At 40.7% G+C, this 26,418-nt stretch overlaps 1 protein-coding gene across 2 annotated transcripts in view; it reads right to left on the reverse strand.

Moving 5' to 3' along the window:
- Positions 1-26,418, reverse strand: part of HHAT (hedgehog acyltransferase) — a 146,949-nt gene that overhangs the window by 21,955 nt on the left and 98,576 nt on the right. The window contains exon 12 of one of the 2 annotated variants that reach the window (XM_058020338.1): positions 8,783-9,483. The exons of the other annotated variant lie outside the window; for it this stretch is intronic. Coding sequence (XP_057876321.1) covers positions 9,464-9,483 — 20 coding nt within the window. The 3' untranslated portion in view covers positions 8,783-9,463. Of the gene's footprint in view, positions 1-8,782; positions 9,484-26,418 lie in introns of those variants that run through there. 2 annotated transcript variants of the gene reach the window in all.

Below are 26,418 nucleotides of genomic sequence, written 5' to 3' on the forward strand. Positions count from 1 at the left end.
ACTTGCTCATGAAAGATACAGTCCAACACTCAAGAATCATTCCTTTTAACAGTTGCATCCACAATTGCATGGAGATGAACGAATTAAATTTGAATTACTTTTTACCATGTAAATGATGTTTTAAGGCATTTTGCCTTTTAAACAAATTCCTTTAAAATTTAATAAGAACCACTGGTTAATTTATTGAATACCTGATATTTTTGGTATTTTGTTGAAGTAATTTATATAAGAAATACTGCATTAGTGAACCATGCTGTAAAGTTTATTAAGTTAAAAGGTGATGATTTTATACAAAGGTAGGAATGGAATAAGCAAGAGATGTAGCTGTGGATGTCAATTAAAGTTCTAGAATAATGCAGTAAATAATGTGATAGAAGTATCTAAGTGAATTCATGCCCTGTGCAAAGTGTTTTTCTACCTAGAAATGCAATTTTTTTAATTTTGATAATCATAATGAAAACTAAGAAGTTTTGTCCTAACTAATTTTCAGAGTCTATTTTCTCAGAAAATATGCAGGAAGACATTTTTTAAAAGTAGCCAAAAGTTAGAAACACAATGTGAATCTAAAATTGGTGTCCATCTTCCTCTTACTTACAAAGTACCTACAATGGAGGCACTACAATGTAGTAGGCCACGTTTCATGCAAGGAAAGGCTGGGAGAACTGGGATTGTTCAGCCTGGAGCAGAGAAGGCTTTGGGGTGACCTAACTGTGGCCTTCCAGCACCTGAAGGGAGCCTGCAGGAAAGGAGACTGTTAGAGGCAGATGGAGAGTGACAGGATAAAGGGGGGATGGTTCAAACAGAGGGAGGGCAGCGCAGGTTAGACAGCAGACAGAAATTCTTCCCTCTCAGGGTGGTGAGGCACTGGCACAGGCTGCCCAGAGAAGCTGGGGATGGATCCCTGGAGCTGCTCAAGGCCAGGCTGGATGGAGCTCTGAGCAGCCTGGCCTAGTGGGAGGAGCCCATGCCCAAGGCACAGGGGTTGAAGTTACATGGCTTTTTAGGTCTCTTCCAACCCAAACTATTCAATGATTCTTTGAAAGGAAAACTGGCAGAGATGTAAAGCTCTCAACACTAAAGGACTCAGTATGGGCCAGACTTTCTGAAGGTCTTAAATATCCAAAGGTAATGTCAACTCTTCTGGGAAATTGCCTTAAGTGGCCTACCGTCACACTTTACAACAACAACAATAATCATCATCATCTTCTGCTTTTTTTTTGTAATTGCTCAATTTCTTTTACAAAAACAGCTGAAGCTTTTTCACAAAATCATTTCAGAGAAGTTCTTTTTCAGTGATGATGTGTAAATATGATAAAACAGAACCTGATTATCCTATCCATCTTCTAGGAGGTGATACATGATATTCACTTATGAAGAGAAACTTCCTGTTCAGCTTGTTTAAACCCCATGATTATATTTTGATTAAACAGTCCAAGAATTGAAAGATAGTGCTCAGACATCCATAACTTCCAAGAACACAGCTTCAAGATATTTTTAATCAAACCTAGTTAAGACTATTTGCTTCAAGAATGAGTAGAGCTCTGCAATCAATGCTTACTGCATATGTTTCTTTGACCAAACTCATACAATTTAACGCAGTCTCTGAAAGTTCAGCTAAAAATCTGAATCTTAGCATTTAATTTCCAAAATTGTGATTTACCATGTCAGACAGAAAGTCTGAAGCAAATCTGGAGAATTCTGTTTATAATAAATGGAACCAACCAATAAGCATTACTGCAACCAGCCAATTCTGTGACTGGAATGCCAAACTTTGTAGAACACTGGTAGTTAAATTGCCTCACTGAGGAGAAATTACATGGATTTGAAGGGATTATAAAAGGATGAAATATCCCAGCTGTCCTCGTTCTCTTAAGGCACTTTCATTAAAGTATTTGCTGGAGGCAGGGTTGTCCTGATGCTTAATTTCACAGACACTTTAGAGCCATGTACAAGAGTAAAGCTTTGATAGAATGAAAATTTTGAAGTATGGCAGCAAATACAGAAAGTCAGTATCAGATTTTTTTTTTCTTTTTCAGGCATCAAATCAAAGGGTTACTTGTCTTGAGGCTGATCCCTTAAAAATCTGTTGTGTAAACAGAATAATAGATTTTTATCTTGTTTGAGGACCAAGGTACTGTACTGATCAATAGTTATTATGCACTTGCAATGTTAAGGTTTTTATTAATTTAATTCATCTATTTAAACTGTGAGTTTCATTAACACCATTAAAAATGAACTACCAAAAAACCAGTGGGAGCAAAAGTGAGAGAGGTGCATTCTCTGGGCAAAACTGTATTGTGAATTTCAATCAGATAAAGGAGCAGAAAGAAAAAGAAGCAGCTGGATCAAGAATTTTTCTTTCTTTTTTTTTCTCATGAGCTTGTGCAAAAGCTCATTACACACTACCAGCTATTTTTGTAGGGAATAAGCCAGGGATGTTCTCCAGTTCTTAAAGGAAAACTCTACCTGATACTAATCAGTATTACTGGAATGAGATCTCATCACAAACAGGAGTGGAAAGAATAAGGCAGAGCTGCTTTCTCATCAGTGGACTCCAAATCAGATGCTGCATCTAATCTGTCATAATACCAGATTCACTCAAGTGTGTGCACGTGTACACACACACCTGCAAGAGGAGATTTTCTTCTAAACCTGAACAGCTAAACACATTCTGCTACGTGAGAACATTTGACCATGTGTACTGATTTTAAAACATGCCCAGCAAACCTGAAAAGTGAAATATTCTTGCTCTCTTTCTATTTTAAAGGAAGAACTGTAACAAATGCTTTGTATAGTCATTACTAGATTAAGAAAAAAAATATTTTCAAGCACTCCACAGCAGGGTGAAGTGGTAAGGTGAGAGAGACAGAATAAAAGAGATCTTTTATTATATTAATCACGTTCATTTCATATTCAAGGGGATTTTAATAGATGCCAATCCAAGAGAAATAACTTCAATTACTTTAATTACTTTTCTTTCAAAACTTTGTATGAAAATGACAAACAGGAATTATGAAACTGATTTCCATATACTTGCCTCTTAGTACTCAATGAGTGTGGGTTTTTCTCTCTCTCTACTTTTTTTTTCCCTTTCAGTTTCATTTTTTTTTATTAAACCTGCAGCATGGAACATATTGTCCTGGAAAGCACTATCATTCTTCTACATCACTGTCACGAATACTGTATTCTAGTAAAACCAACAGGTTATACAGTGAACTGGCAACTCATTCTCCAGCTATGGCTCTTGTTCACCTGCTGGCTAGTTAATGAATCAGTGCATATATACATTTTCTAGAGAATTCCTGCTTTTAACTGAAACATTTCTTAACATCAAAAAATCCAAGATCAAAGCAAGAAGACAATAATCAAGGAATTTTTCCCCCTCATGGCTTTTCCTCTCTGCATCTTTATATTTTCAGTCTTTTCTGGGATGATTATACAAAACTTTTTCATATATAAACATACCAAGTTTTGATTATAACCCAGAGAAATGGTTCTCATTATTAAAAAAATATACCACGTGGGGCTTTTTAAAAAATATCCTGCTTCTGAATATCCTGCCTGCGTGCTTGTGGGATGAACAAGCCAAGGAAGCTGTTCAATAACCTTTGCCAAGACATTCTAACAAGAAAGGCAGCAGCCAGCATAGTGCTGTTGCCCTCACACACCATAAGTGCTTCTGCTGCACCGAAAAAAATAAAATTAGTGACAGTTTTCATTGTGCTGCTTTCTGGGAAAGGAAAACTGCACTTTGATGCCAGTTAGCACTGTGATGCTATTGAGTGTGATGATTCATCAAAGGGGCCTGGAGGGCAGCTGAAGGCTTTAGCAGAACCATCAGACTGATTTTTGTCCCCTGTATTCACTACTGAGTGATCACAGCTCCTCTGCTTTTGAAAGTCTGGCCAGCTTTGCAGCAGCCCCGAGTTCTTTGTTTCTCTGACAGCCTGACTCCTCCATGAGCATCCTGCTCTCCACAGGACAGCTCTGGCTGCTGCTGCGTCACCTGAGGCTGCCTGCAGCCAGCCACGCTGCCAAACGCTCTGATGGACAGACTGACGGACAGACACTGCTCCTGGTCCTGCCTTGCACAGGCACCAGATGCCAGACTGACCAGGTCACCCCTTGGTTCTCGGCATTTTGAAGCTATAATTAAACTGACACGGCACTGGGAGATGGGGACAGCAGCTGCCTCTGAGGAGCATTACCACTTCCTCTTTTAATTAAATATTTGTATGCAGACAGCAGCAGAGGAGCACATCTGTCTGCCAGACAATTAGCAAAGTGAGGATAACAAGATGTAAGAATCAGAGAGAGTGAAGTGAGCTTCAGCCCTGCTGAAATCCTTCCTCTTCAAATAATTGTTTAATGCCTTAAGCAGGTAAGAATTCATCCAGCAATTTGAGTCAGAGCTGGAGGCACAGAGTGGAAACACTCACAGCCACACACAAAATTTCCAAGCATGAGATGGTAAGAAACCAGTTACAAACAGATATATTTATAGTACACTATATACCTATAACTGGACCAATGTCTAATCTTGCATCTTCTAAAGAGCTACTCACAACTGGTACATTTTGGTACAGACTGAATACAACCAGGAGGAAAGCACTGCATTGGCTGCCAATGGTTGACAAGGCAAAGACTGCTGAAGAACTGCAATTGGAGGAGAACTGTAGGTCACCTGCTGCTTTTTTGCAGTCTATGTCTCCATCCAGGATTTCTAAATCTTTGCAATCCTGACTTAACTTCTCTCCCTTTAAAGAATCTGATGCTGAGCCTACAGGATGAAACATTCAAACTCAACAAGTGAAAATATGTTGCACTGGGAGATCACTGAAATGTCCTGGTATTATACACAAGGTATTTAGTTACTAGTAATGAGCTGAGAACTTTCCTCACCCAAAATATACTCTCACACTGGGGCTGCAACTTTACACAGGGAGAGCCAAATTCATACAAACTTTCTGTGTGTGGTCTCTCATTTTAAAAAATCCCAATGAAAGAAAACCTTTTACCATTTCCTACATTAGTAGTAAAAGAGTAATCCCTGCCCACAAATGTTTGTTTTGAAATGCAAGCTAAGATTTTATTTTTCAATTTAAAAATTTCAAATGTAAACGAAGATTAAATCCAAGGCAAACACACCTCCCTAGACCCTATCTGACAGGTCAGGAAAACTAACTGCTTTTTGACTTGTTTTAACCTACATTATGACAGAGATTTTTTTGGAGCTTCAATACCTCCCTGAGACAAGAAAACCACTTCCTGTCCTGCTCTGGTTTCCAAGAAAGAATCTTCTGGATTAGAACAAGTCCAGCACAGGACACTGGCCAATAATTTCCATCTGAAGTGAAAGAGTGCCTGCTGCCTCTCAGGAGGAAGGGAATTCCAAGCTGTTACCTCCTAACTGCTACAAACCTTGCTGTTTGCATCCAGGTCAAAGCATCTGCCATTGCTCTGAAGTGCCTCCAAGCAGCCAAGCAGCCGGTGCTCTCCAAAGCAGAGACAGTGAAGTGTTGCCACTGTCCTATCTGATTGATCATGGAGCTCTTTCACTGCTGCTCCTCACTGACTCCTCTGACACTGCAGCACCAGCAGAGAAGTAAACGTGACAAGCACTTAAAAACAACCTGTTAGCACTGTCCTGGAATTAGCAGACTGCCATGAAGAAATGCCCTTAAGCTTCTAAAGATGAACTAAAAAGCACCTCTTCAAAGAACTAACAGTTCAAATGCAAAAATTTCATTACTGCTTAGTGATGCTCACATTAAGTAAGCATGAACTGAGAAAGGCCTTCAATATGCAGCTGTGCCCTTGCCACTCCATGCCCCAGCAGAAGCTCGGGAGTGAATATTGCTCATAAGGGGCTGAAAATCCTTCAAGTTCTTTTACCCATTTTAAAATGGGTGTAGAGTGTTTTAGCTTTACCAGGCCTTTTATATTTACACACCTTTAGACTCTAGGACTGTATTTTCAGTGGGGACAACACTTAGAACTTGCTCCCACAAGCTGCAGTGCAGTGACAAAAACAGAGGAACAAGGCAATGCCCTGACTCTCGGCTTTACTTGAGTTGCAGAAGGCGAGGCAGCCCCAGTGCACTGCACAGACTGTCAGCATGAGCAATCACCTGTGTGCACACTGAAGGGAGCTCTGAGGAGCAGGTGGGCTCATCAGCACACGAGGGAGTCCCTGATGCAGCCCCTTGTTAAAGTACAGGCCCAGCGCTGCCATCCACAAGCGGGAGGCGCGGGCGCGATCAATGCGCTCATCGCCCCGAGCTTCTCTCATCCCTGTCTGGAAGATTCACTTTGATCACCTTAACAGAAGAGCTGACCTTAAGAGGAAACAAGAACAGAAACTGCTAAGAGAGACAGCCAGAGGCACGGCAAAGCTTCCTGTGCAGCAGTGTTACTCACAGCCAGCTGCTTATGATGAGCATCCGCACTCTCATCAGCCTCTAAGTCAGCAGCACCTGCTCCCCCTCCATCGTCTTCCTGGAGGACACACACAGCAGGACCGTGCTCAGCAGCCCTCCCCAGCACCCAGCTGCTTGTGGCAGGACCTTCCCACAGGATATGCCTTGCATGTCAGCCTCCTGTCCTGTGAACACAAGCCCGCCTTGTCCTACTGCCTGCACTGCGCATTCGGCACGCGCGCAGGAGACGCAGCCTCCCTGGAGCGCCGCGTCTGAACAGAAACAGATTCCAGCAGAATTAGCAAAGGAAAATTGGAGGATATTTAAGAAGCTTCTGGTTTTCAAGGATTTAGCAGGCAATACTCTGATCTCTGTGTACTCCTGAATCATTGTTTAAGTGAATGTCAATGGAGATGCATCCACAGAAGCCACGTATGACTGCTATTTAGCCCAAATTTCTCTTACTTTGTAATTTTAAGACTCTGTAATTTTAAGACTCTCTAAACTATTGTACCTGGTGTTCAGCTGAAGAAAATGAGAATACCTTAAGGACCCCAGGTAGGATTTTCACACAGTAATAATTCATGTGCATACCACAGTTCTTAGGGACTGTACTACTCGATAAACTTCAGTGGTGCCATTCCTAGAGATGTGAAAAGCCTTAATAGATAAGACATTTCCTGTACTTTCTGCCCCCAGTGATTAACCATCCATCCAGCAAAGTTACAATAAACCTAATGTCCTGTTGCTTATTAATTATCAGCTCAACAAGCCATTTAAGCAGGGAAGAAATGCACAGCAAGCTGTTTCCTGCCATCCTGCATATTTACTGTAACAAATGGCACATTGAACAAACCAGGCAGGATTTCTGAATAAGCATTGTTTGAAATACATCCCTGCATCTAAATTAGGCATATTTATTCTGGCCCTTTCATCATAGGAAGCAGGATTGTCTAAGGAAGTCATTTGAGGTGATTGAAAGAAACACTCCCACACTGGTACAGCCTTCCCCAAATTCCCTTTCCCTGGGAGCTGAGCCCCCAGTATCAAAGAAAGTAATTTTGCCTTTTAATGGGAACTGACTCCAGTGGATGTTGCTGAATTTCATAGTGGAAATACTTTTCTTGCAATTCTGTTAACCAATTTAGTATTTGCCTATCTACTTTGGAGACCGGTGTTTGAGGTGACATCACTGAAAACCATGAAAATTTCTCTCATTTTCCCATTACCCAACCTTGTAATTTTAAGCACAGTACTCCAAACTAGATATCTCCCCTTCTGACCTGTCAAAAGACACAGCTATTCGTGTACCTTGACCCAGACCACACCTGCTAATTTGAGACCACACCCAGCAGAATTTGAGTATTTCAAAGAGGAAAACCAGAACATGCAATCCATGTCTTCTTTCTGGCTCTGCAACACTCAGACCAATAACTCATTGTTTCCTCCTCTGTGAAATTAAAGATAAGAATTTTCCATTTCACTATATATTGCAATTATTTCTGCACCAGCTAGAAGTTTTGTGTCCTTGATGTAGAACTGATGGGGCTTTGAGCAACCTGGTCTAGTGGAAGGTGTCCCTGCCCATGGCAAAAGGGTTGGAACTAGATGGTCATTATGTCCCTTCCAACCCAAACCATTCTATGATTCTATGAAATGTAAGATATAAACATCAAACTACAGTAAATCCCATATTTGCTGTGGTCCATACAAACTGCTCTTCCTGGAACATTTCCAAATTTACCATGATTCCCATTCACTTTTGAGAGCTCTAATCTGGTATTTGGGAGTATCTCTCAAGAGGAAAAAATGGCAATGAACACTGGTAATGTGAACCATGAAGAGCTGACCTCACTGTCATTCTCATTTGTATTCGAGCACATTGGCATTTTGATTTACCCTGTTCGCAACATCAGTCTGTAGATCAGCCCTGAAATTTTCTTTTCTATCCAAAAAGGCTGAATGTGTGATATCAGGCATGCAACAGCTCCCTTGCTGTTCCAGCAAGAGCTTCCTAACTTCTCATTTCTAGGGATTAGAGAATTTATATTCTCCAGCACAGAGAATTCCTTGGATACCAGCAGGAATTGAAGAAAACTAAAATCAGGTCTGTTTTTTCCCTCTACTTCATTAAGTACAGTGGGAGTTAAACACTGGGAACCACACACCAAGGACAACACAACCGAGGTTTTCCTGCTTTCACAGATGTAGTCTTTGCTTGATGAGCTCTCTACTGAGCATGAGAACAAGCTAAGTAGATCAGAATCGACTTTTAATTAAACTCAACAGCTTTTCTTGATTCATGTAGGACTTCAAGAACAGACATCTGGCACAAGCTTTGGATGTTAGCATGTCATGTTTACTTATTTCTTTCCTTTGAATTCACATAGATACACACATATGGATGTGGCACGACAATTTTGTTACAACCTCATTTATTTATTTAGTGCATTTGCTTCCCATCATTCTTTATTGCTCCTTAAAGTACTTCATCTCAAGGAGAACCTTTTTAGAACCCAACAATATAACATATGGTCACATTTGCTGCACTGTACACAGGCTACTTGGACAAAAGAGCAAAGCCATCACAAAATACAAAAAGCAAAAAGCACAGGTTCAGAACATGAGTTTTGTTATGCATGTTTGAGAATCCACGCGGGGATTTTTTCTATACAGACTTTCCAGAGTATTTTCTTCACAATGATTGAGGCTTGTGCCATAACTTTTAAAGGCATTTCTTAGATGCAATCAAAGCCAAGGGATGAATACAGGTTAGTTTCCATTCTGCATGTGGCATTCTACTGATGTTCTGTATGAGAACATTTTCTACCAGTTTTCCATAGAGTTCCCTATAGTTAAGGGATCACAGGAAGGGCACTGGGGGAGCAAAGACCTTCCCACTGTAAGAGTAAATTGCATTTGTTCTTACTAGAAGAACCTGAATATACATAATTCTGTGGAACCTGAAGAGATGTATCCCAGAGTCCTAGGGAACTGGCTGTAGTCACCAAGACACTCTCCAGGGTATCTGAGAAGTCATGGAATCAGGTGAAGTCCCTGGTGACTGGAGAAAGGGAAACAGAGATTTAAAATGGACAGAAAAGAGGAACCTGGGAACTAGTGACCTGTCTGTGCCTGGTAAGATCCTGGAACAGATCCTCTGAGAAGCTCTGCTGAGGCACAAGGAGGACAGGGAGTGATTTGAGACAGCCAGCACAGCTTTACCAAAGGCAGGTAGTGCCTGACCAGCCCAGTGCCCTTCCGTGGTGGAGTGACTATGGCAGTGGTCAGGGAAGAGTTATAAATTCATTTATCTATTTCATTTTATCATGAAATGACCAAATTAAAAAAAAAAACCCAAACCATTTTTGGAAAAGCAAAATTTGCAGGTCATAATTGTCCTGAAAAAAAGGCCCAAAACCAAATCCAAAACAAAGAAACCCCACTTCTCTCAAAATAGCACTAAGAATTTAAAAAACAAACAAACAAACAACCAAACAAAAAACAAGCACTTAGGAAAGTGAGAACTTAACACTGGCACATAGAAAGGAATGCATTTCCCCCACGGCCTCTGTAAGTCCATTTAAGTGCTCCTGATACGATTCTTTCAATCTTCAACTTTCTATTTTCTTTCTTGAGTTGAAAATCAGCTCAAACACAGAGACAAAAGAAAGTCGTGACGTTCAACTTCTAGCTGAAGTTACAGAAAGCAAAATTCCTATCTTGGGCAAGCTAGATTTTTAAAAAGCCCCAAGTGCTGGAATTGCATAAAAAACTCAGCTTTTCACTGAAACTAGAGTTTGCATTCAGCCGTGATATTTGTTGAAATCTACCTGAAACACAACTGGACCAAAGCCAATGGCCAAGAAATCAAAATCATGATAGAAAATGCCAATGAAACAAAGCTCTAAAATTATTCCCAAGACATTAACACACCTTGTGCAATCAGACTTTTGGTATTTTGATATTTACATCTGGCAATGTTGAGGAGGAGATCCAAGTGAAACCAGTTTGCAGCTCACTGTAACATGAGATGTCTTAATTTGTGACCAAATTAGTTCTTTTGTGACATTTTCCCCTTTAACATTTATTATTATAATTTACATTCAATGCTTTCTCAAGTAAGGGGAAAAGATAGACAGGGACTGCCTCAGACATTTGAAATAATTCCTGAAATTTTAGCCTTTATTTTGAATCACCACTCTGAAAGTACAAGGGAGTTACTTTGGAAAGTTAAAACAACAGAAAAATGAGACACTGTTCTTTGGGAATACCAGATGAGTAGGAAAAACTCTTAACAACAACAGAGGAAGGGGAACTATGTAATTCTGTTTAACATCACATCAGGTTTCCAAGTGAATGTATAATTAACTACAGTTTATTCAAATTTGACTGGTACTGGATTTAAGAAATGATAATGTTCTTTATCACCCTTTAATAAAACTGCATGGCAACAAGAAGTAATGGAGTTAATGACAGACAAAATGAAAATAGTACCAGACCAGCTGATAAACTCCTCTGTACATCATGACACAGCTATTTTCTTCCCAAAGTCTGATTTTTCCCAAATAGACAGATGTGCTGAATGTTGCTGGAAAGCCATTGTCAAATACTATAAAAAAAGATATGAAGTCTGGCTCAGCAGTAGAATTCACACACAAAAACCAGAAGCTGGGGGGGCCAGGGTTTCAGCAGGGTCAGCTGCTACACCTGAGCTGAGAGCGGGGCTGGGCCAGCACTCACTCTTCCTAAGCTGCAGCTCTGCTAAGTGGCATGGCCACCTGCCCACCACTGCCTGCCAAATGTGTGCCACTGCTAATTATAACCAGTTCAAATACAGCAGAGTAAAGAGAAGCAGGGAGCCCATCATTACACAGAAATACTACAAAGCACGGCCTTATTTTACCTACATGAAAGGCAGATTCTTGTCACTCGATAGCAGCGTGAGCAGAATCCCACTAATTTCCACGTCCAAAATCCAGTGGCTCTCAGCAACAAAACTCCTGTGGCTCCTGCTCTTTCTCTCAGAATAGATTTATTAGTTAGGTGCTACAGTGAGGTCTTTATTTCCTATGAGGTTCTATTTTTTTTTTTTTACCTTTATCAGCTGTATAAATTGGATTCAATACCTTGAATATAGTGTGGCCTTGTTCTATTTTACCCAATAACTTGCTGAATTCTGTCATAAATGAGTAACTCTGTGAACTCCCCTTATCTGTAGCTTCTGCAGTTTGAGACTCTTTAGAGGACGAAGATGCCCAGCCCCTTGTCTAGGAAGACACTCAATGTGCTGCTTGCACACTGTCAATACATGTTTTAGTAGCTTTTCTACAAAGAAAGAACAATTTCTACAAGGCTCATCTCCTCTGTTAGGCACAGGACTATGGAACAACCCTTATGACCTTGCACTTGTATCTCATGGGCAAGACACAATTGAGATGGGGACAAAGGACTTCTCAATGAAATGTTTTAAGGGTGATGGCATGCACTACAGTCCTGCAGTACAGTGAGCTTGCATTCTACTGATTCCAAGCACAGAAAAGCAGCATTCCTGCCAGTTACTTACAGCAATACAGACCTAACAGTATTGAGACACTTGGTGCCACTGCTTTTCCTCAGCTCTTTCCTTTCAAGGACACAAGGGTCACTTGCTTGCCCTGCACCTTCTTCTCTGCCATGATTTCTCTCCTTGTCCTCAGCACTTGACTTGATATGAACATTAGGAGTTGTCACTGCCCACCATAACAGACCTGCATTTAGCTCCTCCTTGTCTCACAACTTCTTACGCTGCTTCAGCCCTTCCAGCACAGTCTGCACAAGCCCAAGATGCAAACCCAAGGTGTACTGGGTGTGTACTGGGCTTGCACAGCCATGTTTTGGTAGCAGGGGGCTACAGGGGTGGCTTCTGTGAGAAGCTTTCCCTGTGTCTAGTGGAGTCAATGCCAGCCAGCCCCAAACAGTGGCTGCACCTCTGGGATCACACAGTTAAGAAGGGGGGAAATCTGCACAATTGCAGCTGACAAAGAGGAGTAAGAATAAGGGAGAACAACAGCCCTGCAGACCCCAAGGTCAGTGCAGAAGGAGGCACAGGAGGTTCTCCCAACACCGGAGCAGTTTCCCCTGCAGGCCATGGTGAGGGTCCTTGCAGCCATGGAGGGCCATGTGGGAACAGAGATCCACCTCCATCACATTACAGATGCCATGCCAGAGCAAGTGGATGCCCAAAAGAGGCTGTGACCCCATGGGAAGAGCATGCTGGAACAGGTTCTTGAAAGGATCTGAATGATGGAGAGAGAAGCCCATGCTGGAGCAGGTTTGCAGGGGACTTGTGACTCCAAGGGGACACCAGAGGGAACCCACAGGATTCACAGGCTGGAGCAGCCTGTTCCTGAAGGACTGTACCCCTTGTGAGAGACCCAGACTGGAGCTGTTCACAAAGAACTGTAGCCCATGGGAAGGACTGACACTGGAAAAGTTCATGGAGGATTGTCCCCATGGGAGGGACCCATGCTGGAGGAGAGGAAGGATGTGAGGACTTCTCCCCTTGAGGAGGAAGGAGTGCAGAGACAACATGTGAGGAACTGACCATAACTCCCATTCCCTGTCCCCCTGCACTGCTGGATGGGAGGAGGTAGAAAAATCAAGATTGAAGAACAGACAGATGGGAAGAAGGTGTTTTTAAGATTTATCTCTCATTACCCTATTCTGATTTGTTTGGTAGTAAGTTGAATTAATTTTTCCCCTAGTTGAGTGGGCTTTGCCCATGACTGTAATTGCTGAGTGACCTCTCCCACTCCTAATCTTGACCCACGAGCCTCTTGTTACATTTTCTTCCCTGTCAGTTGAGAAGGGGAAGCAACAGAGTGGCTTTGGTGGACACCAAGGTCAATCACCATAGTGTACAGCTTGTTTCCTTCCCTAAGACCCCTTCTGTGAAATCAGCCCCAGAAACACACACCAGTGCTGATCAATACCTATCAATGAAATGGGCCATTTCATTAGCCACAGAATTCTGCAGGCAGCCTCTCTCACTGAGTTGGCTGGATGCCACCATGAGCTGCTCTTAACTTCCTCCCCTGTAACTTGATGCATCATTGACAAACAGCAGAGGAAAAAGACAGGTAGATTGTGTTCACTCCATCATTGATTTTACTGTAAAAAAGAAAGGCAACTTGGGAAATAAAACATTTCTTCAATTTCTCCTTTTTAATATGTGAAATTCAAGTCAAAAGCTAGAAAGTTTTCTAGCATACAAGGCCATATAACTCACAAAGAGGAGGACAAGCACTGTTGACAACAGGATTCCAGCCCCTTTCAGTATCACTGTATTGGCTCCAGACCTGACACTGACTCAGCCCACACCATGGCTGTAACACCAGCCAGAAAACCAGGAGCTGAACACATTGTGCCTCTCTGCTTCCACATTTCTAAGCACCAAGTTCAGGAGTCAAAGCCATAACTCACTTAAGGTCTGCTGCTGATCTGTCATGTAGATAACTGCCCCAAGCAAAAAGTATCAGATAATGAAAAACTGGGGGGCAGGGGAAGCAGTGATTTACAGAACTCAGTTAATGTGCAAAAATGAAGCTGGGCAATGAAACTTTCAAGAGGCTGCCATTGACCAGAATAAATCAGTGGCAGACAGAAGACTGAAGAAACATCTTTTTATATCACACTAATGAGAGGTGACAGGAAATCTGCTTTGGAAAGGAAGCCTGGGACAGGTCACCCTGGGCAGGCACCAGAGAAAGCCTACAGAGGCATCAGCACAGCACTCTGCTGAGTGTGCATGCAAGGGCAAGCCCAGGAAAGCCCAACAGCACAAACTTCACAGTTTGCTCCAAAGACCCCCAAATCTCCCCAGCCCCCCAGGAGCTGCACCCAGTTATGAGCTTGTTCTGTTCCAGTGCTGCCTTGGAGGGGGAGGCCTGGGGTCTGTGGGATCATTACTGCTGGCAAAGAGCCTTTTCAATGAACTGCTGGGGGGTTTTCTGCAGAAGCAAAATCACATCCTTCCACGCTTAGAAAGGGCATAAAGAAGAGAATATACAATTTTGTAACAATAACTAAGGAATGAAAGTGGGATTGTGCATGACTAATGCTAAGGATGGTAGAGAAGGTATCAGAAAAAAGGTTACAAAAAAGAGATAAGGAAGAAAAGGGAGGAAGTACCTGCAGGATAGGCAGGTAAGGACATAGCTTAGGACAGGGTATATGGAAATGGTCTGTACAAAGGAAAAAGGAAAGTGAGAATGAAAACAGAAAAGGAGACAAAGATGAAATTAAAAGTCTAAAAAGCAGATACTTGAGCCAGAATAAAGAAGAAAATTGAACTGTGTGTCAACATCCATACACTGCACGCACCTTAGAGGTACAAGTAAGAGTTTCAGCCTAGATGCCTTTGCACATAATTTGTACTGTTTTGTTGCATTTGTTAAGACAAAGCTAATCCTCTCTGTATTGTTCCCAATTGAAATTGGAAGCAACTTTTAAAAATGTTGAACAATGCACTAGAAGACAGATAAGCCTTTTATCTGCCATACTCAGCTGCCAGCCTCACCACACAACCACATTTCATTGTTCCAGCAGTTCAAGTAAATCTAAAAGCTAAACTCAAATCTCAGAAACCAAAAATCTATCACAGCACCAGAGACCATGAAAATATATGAGTATGAGAAGCAAGTTGGAGCTTTTCCAATCTGCTCCAGACTGTTACACAGAGTGGTTCTGCAACAACAGTTTTTCACTTGTGATTCATTTTAAACAATAGATCTGAGCCTGTGTAAGAGTTACTTATCTAGTTCATGCTGGATGTTCCTGACAAAATGCATAAGGGAGAGGTAAAAAAAAAAGTCCCTCTAAAAATGAAAAGATATGCTTTGGAAGTGAATCCTCTGCCTGCCTCTGCTTACAGCATCACAGAACAACACAATCTGCCTGCAGTGGATTTCTCTCTGCTGAAACTAAAACCTTCCAATGCTAACCAACAAATCCTGTTTGAAGTAACCTCTTCATAAAGCACACTATGCAAGGACTTGTGAAGGCAGTCTAGGACTACAGACTACAATTTAGGTCAGAAGGGTCTCGTATCTTCTCTCAGTGCCATCACCACCAGTTTAGGTTGCTCTGGGCTTTGTCAGCAGAGCTCCACTACCTCTCGGGCCAATCTGTTCTGAAACTTTTCCCCAGGAAATTTAATTGCATATTCCCTTTTTGCAACTTGTGACTTTTGCCTTTTGTCCTTATTATTATTGCAACCCTAGGATGACTCTGTTCCTGTCTTATCCATACCCTCCCCTTAGATATTTGAGAGAGCAGAAAGATCCCCTCAAGCCTGAAATTTTGCACGTGCCCCTGAGATAGAGTTTCTGCTTTCAGAGTGTTACACCACGTGAACATTTTCAATTTTCTTGTCAAAAGTATTTTGCAATCAGCAGACCCTGGTGTCATCTGCTGCTTGTGCTGCACAAAGCTGCTTGGGGATGCAGCCCCAGCCCTGCCCTGCCATCTGTGAGCAGGGAGAGCAAGGACAGCGTGCCCAGGAGCCCCACAGCACACTCACTCAGGTATGGGCTTGGCTTGGATAGAAGCTTAATTACATTAGCCCAAATAAGTCATTCAGCAAAACCCTTCCAGCAGACAGCCGGGAAACACGCCCTTGAATACAAACTCATCCCTTCAGCGCTGGTCCTGAATAGGAATTAAGGAGAATTAAAAATGCTTCAGATCTTACAGACACCAGTCTGAAATGGCAGTTATCTAGATGGCTGGTGGGATTTTGTCACTGTCACAATTTCATGGTCATCCTCAACTTCACCATTCATACAAAGCTAATGTGATACAGTTCTGACTCATCATTACTTTTTTATATATTTGAAATCTCAGTAGCTTCCAGCAACAACTAATTGCTTATTAATTCCACCACAGAAGATGCTGTAAGGGATTTATAGTAATTAATAGAAGCTAATCTCCTTTCTCCCCTGAATTATCACACCTACACATGAACTAATGAAGCAGTGAGTGACCCCCAAGCTCCAGAACTGCAAATACAAAGCTGAATTCTGTGCTACCTTTTCCATATTCCTCAGGAAAGGTACTGGTTCTGTGCATGACAGAAATACAAAACAGTGCTTTCCCTTTTGAAAAAGAAGCCAAGACAGGACATTGCATCCATCAATTCTTCATCCATCACCTTCCTGTCACCTTTCAATTTATTTCTGTCACTGGGAGGAAAGGTGTGTAAATGCAGCTCACAATCATGAACCCTGGTGCCTATTTATAACTGCAACACACTCCACCGCTAATCCTCTACAATGCCAGATTTATTTACTTTTGCAACAAAGCTGAGATTCACAGAATTGGCTGCATTTGCTGGGCATCCTTAACTCTGTACTGTACACATTTTTTAGGTGCACTTATGATTAGCAGGACAGGGAGCAGTGGAAATGCAGCTCTCCTTTGTCTGCTTGGTCCAGCCTGTGACCCATCCTTGCTAACACACCCAACGCTTCTCCACTGGCACAGCCAAAAAACATGACAAACCTCCAGGATGCCAAATGAGCTGAGCCTCCTTCCAAACCACAAGCCAATTTTTCCTAAATGATGAAAAAGTAGCTGCAGAGCAGTCAAGCTCGTTTTAATGGAGAGCAGCTGTAAATGCTGGCATGTATAATTACTAAAGGAATGCCACAAATATTTAGATAACAAAAACTACAAACAACTTCTGTGATGACAAAGGTAAGAGTGATAAGCAGCCATGATTTAAATAAACTAATTATGTCCAATAAATCTATTCTCCTTCTGGAAAAAGAACATAGAAAATTTACTAAGTCTGGTCATGAGCAAAACATACTGGGATGGAGTGCAGCTGCAGAAATGTCAAACTATCCTCACAAGGTTATACTTGACATTCTGGAGGAAATGCAAACAACAAAACTTGGAAGAAGAATTCCTAAATGTCCTTAAAGAACTATAATTACTTGTTGCAGGTCAAAACTATACCAAATAGCAGGATGGTGGGAAGAGCAACAGGAAAGCGAATTCTGCCTCTTAAACTTTGCCATTAACTGAAAGAAATAAATGACAGGCACTCCAAAATTCAGATATTGATACAGTGTTCTGGAGCAATCCAACACAGTAATAATCACATTGTTACACAAAATTGTATGGCTGATTCTTCTCTGCTGCTTCTTTTAAGTTATGGAATGAAATCTTGTCCTTCAATGCAAGTCCTACTTCAGCTTCAATAAAGTTTCATCTATGCATTTTAATTTGAATTGCCAGGGGAAAAAAACCCCAGATTTTGACAGGTTTTTAACACAGTTTAATCTGGGTGGGGGGAGGGGAACCAAAGACCAAACCAACCTACTGTATTACCATGGGCGTTGATTTGTGTAGCTACAGGCCCTCTTCAATATTTCACCAAAAGTCAGAATGTTGTTTCCTTTAGAAAAATGTATTTGCCCTCTAAGTGGCAGAAATATATTTCTAATGTGGAAATTTTCTAATTTCTAATATTTCTAATGAAATATATTTCAAAACATATGGGTTTTCAGAAATTGTAACTTGTCCACCCCTCACTCACATTTAACATTTCAAGCTATTTTTTCACATGCTGAGCATCCAGGCTATCTCTGACACAACAGTTCTGTGTCTCCTTTGGTGTTACAGGGTAAAAACTCACTGTTGGGCTGAAAAGCTCTGTGCCATGTCTCCAGCAAGCTGCTTTCTCCTCCCTTTTCAAGGGAAAAATGCCATGCTATCAGAACTAGATTAAAAGAAAGCACAGCTCAGTTGCCAACGAAGCAGTGCACATTTATGTTCTGGAGGCCAAAATGGAGAGGCTTTCTGCTCAGTAACACTGACCAGGAATATGCTATTCTGTACTAATTCTGGCACTCTAAATTGAAGATCCCTTAGCTTGGAATTTTGCCACTACTTTTCTACACAGATGAGCTGTAATAATCACTGAAATTAGAAGCATTGCAACAGAATGATTATTTTAAGAAACTGAAATTTGGTAGCATGACAAATTAAGAGATAAATCCAGAAAACCAATCACCGTCATAAAGGAAAAAGATGAATTCTTGGAATAAGTCCATAACATTTCAGATAAATTATCAGGAAACAGCAAGGTGCCCTGTGAACTCACCTTTGGCCACCACTCCCCCTGAGACACAGAGGGCACTGCTAAGGCAGGAGGTTACAGCCACCAGAACTGAACCAAACACAAAACCAACAAAATTTAAAAAGCAGCTCCAGCACATAAAATTCAAAAGAAGTTATGTACAAGAAGGTTTCCCCAGGGCATCTTATAAAACACTTTCAGCTTTTTAACACTCCTTTCCTCTGTTTGAAAACTTGAGCATTAAGAAATTTTTCAGACAATATTCAAGGGAAACTTCTACCTGACTGAAACACACAGGTAATTTCAGACACCTGATCAACCCTGAAAAGCTGCTGTGTATAAATTAGTGTGTGATAACTACCTCATGAGTTTTCCCTCATTAGTTACTTACTCATTTTATGGTAAGTAAAAGGAAAAATGGCAGAGCCATTTCAGTTTAAGGTTTTGTGTGTTTATAAACATACGCATCTATTCAGATCATGGTTACATCAGTGCTAATATTCAATGCCTATTAATGTTGCTTTTCCTAAACAAAACTGCAGATTAATAATGGTCTAATCAAAAGGTATGTTTTCAGTTCCTTTCAATTAAGTAAAAGCAGCAATGACCATGTGAACACTCCTACTCTAGCTCAGTACAACTGATGGCAACAATGGCATAACCAAACCTGTTCCTAAACTGTTCAGCATAAACCAAAATGTTCAATCAGCTTCTGTGTACAAAAGCTCTGGGACTGTCACTGAAGAGCTTCTTCAAAACCAAGCACTGGACTACTCTCATAAAGTAAATCTGCTTTATCACTTCACCTGAAATTAGCCTACAATAAAATAATGTCAGGCAAACATTTCCCCCTCCTCCATTAGTCAATGATAAGACAGTTGTATTCAAACCAATTCTGCATGGGTAGATACTTCAATTTAAAACATGGAAACTTTGAAATCACCCCATTGCAACTGGGGCCACATCACATCACAGCATTTTGAATGAAATATTAACAGCAACTTCTGCAGCACCACTGAACATGTGGGCATACTAGTTTGAAGATTTCACACTGGTGCTGTTTGCTTCAATGAAACAAATTTGGTGAGGAATGAGATTTATAATTTCAGCTGCTATAAAATTATCAGCTTCTTCAAGCAGCCATCAAAGGACTAATGAAGTCCTGTTATTTCTTACATGGTGGGGAAACACTCACTTCCCAACAGAAACAGGGTAAATGATGAAAGTAATACAAAGCACTAATGCCATCTTCAACAGATGCTGTACCAATCCAACACAGTTAAAAATCTGAGTAAGCTATTTGTGCTTCACACAAAAATCCTCCCTATAACATCTATAGATACTTGGTATCACCTCTGAGAATGAAATTCATTATACTGAAATCTCCTTTTGTGCTTCTTAAATCCCTTTACTGATTTACTTCCTCCTGAATACATTATCTAAAAAATAATGCCAGTAGTGCCAAATAGGTAATTTCATTATTCATTTGTATGCTATTCAGCCTCTTCAGGCAGTTTGCTCTTCAATGTCCTCAAACTATTCTGATTCTTTTGTTTCAAGGAGATATTTAGGGTGATACTGGGACTAGGAGGGCTGACCCATAGAAGTCATGATATCCTAAACACATCTGCAGCTACAGCAGAGCAATATTCCTGTCAGCCTGCCAGTCAGCCAAGACACACATCCTCTAGCCAGAGTGAATCCTGATGCCTTTCAACAGCCACGAGGAAAATACAAAACCCTCAAAAGGGGCAATCCATTAAAGAATTTCAAAAAATAAAAGTAGTCATAAAGTAGTCAAGCCTTTAACTCTTCCCTGGGAATGACTTTGGAAAATGATTTCAAATGATTAAAATATGACCAAAAAGAACAAAATAAGGGCAATTTGCCTCTTTGATGCCTTGCAAGTAGAGTTCCTGCTAAACACAGAGCTCCATTAATGTCTTGTGGTATTTCAGTAAAATGTAGGTGTTGATGAAGTCAAACTCATGTGTGTTTTTCTTGAGTCAGCTCTGCTAATAATAATGATAATAAAGTCTCAACCCACTAGTTGGTTAATTTGTTCAGGGAATTAGGGAAAAAACATACAGAGAGGAACATTGTTAAGGACATTACCTGTTTGTAAAAATCTGAGATGACTGAATATGGCTTAGATTTTACTCCAGATGATACTATTTGTAGGCGAGGACTTTTTCATTTCTTCTAAGGGTTTTGATTTTTTTTTTTTAAAGGAAAATTAAAGAGAAATGCATCTAAAAGGTGTTATACTTTCTGATGTTCCTCCTCAAAATGGTGGACTAGCAGAGAAAAAGTCATTCTGCACATGATAAATGAGTATTTTTCGGTTTAGAAATCAAGGAAAAGAACAAATTATCAGAGGTAGCACAGCCAGAGTGAGTGGACTTTACATCTTCCCTAGGCCTTAGCTGGACTTCATTAAATTACAGTAGAATCTATTGTATCCTGCAATCTTCAGCCTGCTGAAAACTGCTGTAATTTGTTCCAAATTTCTGCAGAAAATGAAAAAGATTTACAGCTGTTCTAACCTCTATCACCAAGGAAAAAGTTGTCTTCATTACTGGAGAGTCCAAAAAGCTGTTTGCCTCCTGTCCATCCAACTTCTTTCAAGAGAAAAACCTGGACAAAAAAAATCTATTTCCAGCATGTGAGCTTTGATTGCTAAGTCCCTCTAACAAAAACCCCCAAGAAAAAGCCAGAAATTCCACTTTGTGGAATTCCAGTTTGTGTGAACTGCCCTCCAGTGCCAAGACCGGGCACCTTGCTGGGGGGATCCTCAGCAGCTGTGGCAGTGCCAGCCACACAAGCTAATGCAGCCACAGGCAGAGGTGAATCTGAACTCTGCTTTTACAAATTAAAAATGTTGGTCTGCATTACATTTTTAAGCAGGTATAACTTATTCATTCAACACAATGTGCTCTTGCAGCCACTTGCTAATCCCACTGGTACCTTGCACTGCACAAAATGCCATCCCTGTTCCTCCTGCTACTTTGCAAGGGGACTTTCTGCTCCACAAACCAGCCCAGTAAGAGGAACTGGACAACATCCTTGCTCCAAGCAAAGAGTGAGAGCCTATGCAAAAGCCATGGAGGAAATCTGCAAAGATGGAGTAGGTTCAATGCAGGTCTCTCTTCAATGCTTATTTTGCATTAATTTGCATTGTGGAGAAATTGGCTGGATCTGCCTTGCTTCCATTTCTCTTTTTTTGGTCCTCCCTCATAGTCATTGGCTTCTTTTCATCTCCATTGGAGCTTAAGAAGGAGCTGAGAATACAGCTCCATTATTTCAGAACAGCAGTCAAAAGAATACTAATTAATGTTTGTCTTTTGTTGTTCTCACAATTTAGTGGTAGTTACGCCAAAATATCTGAGACCTTTGTCAACAGCAGAGGAGTGCAGAGACCCAACACATATTTGTAAGATAAAGAAGTAATGACTTCTTTCTCAGTTTTACAAGAGAAATGAAATCCTGCTCTTTCTGGGAGGTATAACATTATGCACCATCAAGTATTTCCCAGCATTTATGTCCTGCCCTGTGCACAAGGACATTCACTGCAATCACTGTCAGCACCACATTCACTGATCTCATTTGCAATGGCTCTCACTGTAATGAAAGCTTTTGCTGTCCTGAACTCTCCAGACCTGGTTCATTCCCTCTGCATTTCTGCCTTGAACATCTGGTTCTGGCAGCTACCATGATACCTGGGACCACAAGAATACTGACCTTCAAGTACCATGTACTAAAACTTGGTCTGACCCAATGGTGAAAGAATATTTGCACTTTTAAAAAGACTATTGAGTGTCTTCAGCGACAGCTTGGTTGTAAAACTTGAATGAGTCCCATCTAACTAACAAATACTGCTTTCTCTGTTTTTCTGAATGCTCATCCAAGGAAAATGAGCACAGACCCTCCATGGTTAGCACGAAACTCTTCCTCTTGACTGGAAAGGTGAGCCACTATCAGCGTATCACATGGCTGGTCTGATGCAAAATATTAACTACACAGCTCAAATTATACCCCTTATGTCTTCATGGAAGGAGGATAGGACCCAGGACTGCTGATTTCTCCATCTATTTGTGTCACTAATTTAACATGCAACACTGGCCAAATCACATTTTGAAGATTGTTTTAAACTTGTCACAATAGTGTTGACACACCTCAGCGAACACTGTGAGGGCTTTAGGCATGTGGACACTAAAAATGTACCAATACAGCAGTCTTCTCTCATAGAATTTTGAGTCAAATAATGTTAAGAGGCTTTCTGGGGGCTACTGATGGTTTTCCATCAGGGCTCTAGTGATGGTTTCACCCTGAGGGTCTTGGTGACCCTTGCTTTGGCTCTATGTGCTGACTTACAGGGCACTTTCCTGCACTAGTCCTGCAGATCTCCTGTTACATCTGATGAAATGGTAACACTCTGGGTAAGAAAACGATGGGAAAGAGAATCTCATTCGGCTAGGATATATTTATCCTGAGTTGGAATACAATAAACTAGAGTGACACTGCTTTTGCTACTCTAACTAATATACAAATCCCCATGTAAATTCTCCTCCTGGCACATCCAGATGGGATGGACATTTTTCTGGACATTTTTCATAGCTTTTATGAAAGCTGCTGTGGTCTCAAGTGACCAAACCATTTACAAGAGCAGGAGTTCAGTCTCCAAGCTTATTCCACTCCTAGAGAAATCTGCAGACCCTCCATGATATTGCTGAGTTTGTGTTAACAACAGCAACTTTCTCCAATCCCTTCTTCCCAGTTGTATATCAGAGGCACAGAAAAAACTATCAGGTGGTACAAACTGTCAGGTGCTCCCGACCTGGAAAAATATAAAGTGAAGCAAAGGTGAAACTCTGTATGTACTATTAGCAGCTCTCCAGAGTCTTTCAGCATTTCATTTTCCACATTGGTACAGGCTGACAGTTCTTAAAACATTTAAACATGCCATTTGTCCAGAACTGTGCCAATTGTCACCTGTCTCAATGCTGGGTGAAGAATAAGATATCCACAAGTTGGACTTCAAATGTGATGAATAGTGCCCCTGTGTTAAAGATTATGTTGTTGCAAATATAGGATTGAATTTGCTTTTTGCTGCAGTAAAAAAGTACCTGAAGCAGTGTTTATACACAGCAGTGAATGGATATATGTATACATATATATATACACATATATACATATATATACATATATATATATGTATGTATGCATGTATGCATGTATGTATATATATATATATGTAACATTCTAAACTGTGTTCAGCAGACATGCTAGAAAAAGGATCACTGTTTTAACCATTTTAAAACAAAGGTAATAGTTAATAGCAACTGGGACAACATTAAGATTCTCTGATAAGCTGGTTTTCAACTATTTACATGCAAACTATTTGTTAAATAGAAGATACCTTCACTATAAATAATAGACATAGGGACTGGCAGAGCATTATAGTCAGAAGATTCAAGTTTAAAACGTTTGCCATTATTTGCAAACTACTTCTCACTGCAGAATACATATTAACCTGCAGGTAATGGAACAGTATACCTACAGTTTTCCTTCAATGTTAAGGACTACTAAAGAAGATGTTTTTCCTTCTGAACAATACAACTACTTCAGTAACACCTTGCTACTATTTTTCAAGAGCAAAAAAACCCTCTTCAACAACAACACTCCACACAAGTACAAGGATTCGAGATTGTGTTCAATCTAGATGCAAAATAAATCTTTATTCACACATAAAAGGCCCACCATAGGGAGAGTTTTTATGGATACTTTAGTATAATACAGAAGTCATTCTTCTCCAAGGATTGTTTTAAAGCCTAAGTTAGAATTTGCAGATGGATTATTATATTTGATTGAGGGCTTAGCTGTGGGTCTAATAAAAACCACATGAAAGAGGGCAGAAGGGATAAAAATCAATAGTCCAATGTTCTTACACAGCTGGGAGGATGGATGCTAACAACACAAAAAACTTATTGTGTTAGTTACCAGTTTTTGGTGCAAGCTGCAAAAATAAGGAAGTAGCTTTAAAAGAAAAATCAATTATGAATCAGTTATTAACAACAGAGCGTTTTTTCTGCTTAAGATGCCTAAACAGAGGCTGGGCTCTGTAGCTTCAAGTGACTCACACCATTTATTGCATGCCCTCAGAATGGGCAGGAATACACAAGTTTGGCAGCTTGACAGAGATTTGTGGAAAATCTCTGTCAGGTATCTCAACAAGTGTCAGAAATAAAATGGATCTTGTTAAAGCATGGATAGCCAAGGCATTTGTAACAGGCTTTTAAGCTAACCTACCAGCAGTGAAAATTCAACACCTACAAACACAGCCACAAGCCACCAGGTCACTACTGGGCTTCAGCGCACGCTCACCTTAGATCAGGAAATCTAGAAGCAATAAATGAGAAATGAAAAAGATAAAATGGAAGACAGTGTATTAAATAAAAACTACCCTAGTATTTGAAATCCATTACTTTCTCAGAAGAAACATTCTTGAGGAATTTCCCTGCTCTGAAAATTGTCATTATTTCACTGCAGATTGAACTGTAAGCATCAGATGTAATTTGTAACAATAACTGAAAATGCTTATGATGATCTCTGACTGGCTTTAAGGCATTAATATTTCTTGCATTTATTCAGCCTAATATCTCAGGTACATTCTATTACTCAAAGATGGGTGTATATGCACTAACAGAAAATTGCAATATTTCTGGGATTATTAAATCAATTCTGGGAACTGTCCCATTTAGTATTCTAATTCTATCTGATCTCACAGAGCTTAGGTAGAGCCAAAGCATGCACTTCATGTATCCAAATGGTCATCAGGAGTCACCTCCAGGACAGCACTGGAGAGCACTGTACCCCAGGGGTGCAGCCTCTGCAGGAGACAGAAGCAAGGTTTCAGGAGTCAACAGATATCTCTCCATTGTCTCAGGGGAAGACAGTGCCCAAAGAGATTAAAAACATAGCAGAGCCACATGCTTCCTTGCTTATCCATCCTTTACAGGTACCACACTAAACAGTGAGATTATCAGTGACTGGTGTAGCACTGAGGGAAAAAATGCAGCTGTTTAGGGAGGAGACACACTTCTGCCTCATGGTGCTTCCCTGGGGACAGCAGAGCCGTGTGTTCCACCATATGGTGCTGCTTCTCACTGGGTTTGGTAATGCTCACATGGAGTTTGCTGCATTCCAAGTTCAGCATGAACTCAAATCCCAGCTCTGCAGAGTTCCAGCTCTGCTGGCTGGTGCAAAGTGCCTGAAGAAAACATGTCACAGCATGCAATTTAGTAGTAAATGGAATGACATGAGGTAGAAGTCATTTTACAGAGCTGCCAGCACTTAGAAGGGTGTAAGTCTATAAATTTTATTAAACACCAATATAAGGTTTTGCTCTCTCCCTCTTAAAAATGCCCAAACAAACACTAAACAAACCCTTCCCCAAAACCCAACAGTCACAACAAGGCTGAAACAACTCATTTTTCTGGGTTTTTGTACTTTTAGCTTCTCTTTTCTTTAAAGCAGCAGCTATTTCAAGATGGTTGAAATAAATTCATTCAGAGATTAAAAAGAAAAGATGCTAAAATAGTCTGAGACAACAATTTTTGCTTGTTTACCTAGAATGAAATTACAAGCAAAACAGCATTAGTGTAAAAATGCATCAGAACTGTGCTATAGCATAGTAAAAATCCTCTAAGACTTCCTCAGTAAGAAAAATAAGCTCTTAACTGCTTTTCATGCCTGTGCACAGGGAACACTAGTTTTAGAAGATCAGCCTCCTCTATGGCCCATGCATCTTTACAAGAGGATTGTTCTCACCTCTGACTTCATTGGTAGAGGTGCAAGAACCAGAATGAACAC

Source organism: Melospiza georgiana, chromosome 3 (genome assembly GCF_028018845.1).
Source record: "Melospiza georgiana isolate bMelGeo1 chromosome 3, bMelGeo1.pri, whole genome shotgun sequence".
NCBI classification, from domain to species: domain Eukaryota; kingdom Metazoa; phylum Chordata; class Aves; order Passeriformes; family Passerellidae; genus Melospiza; species Melospiza georgiana.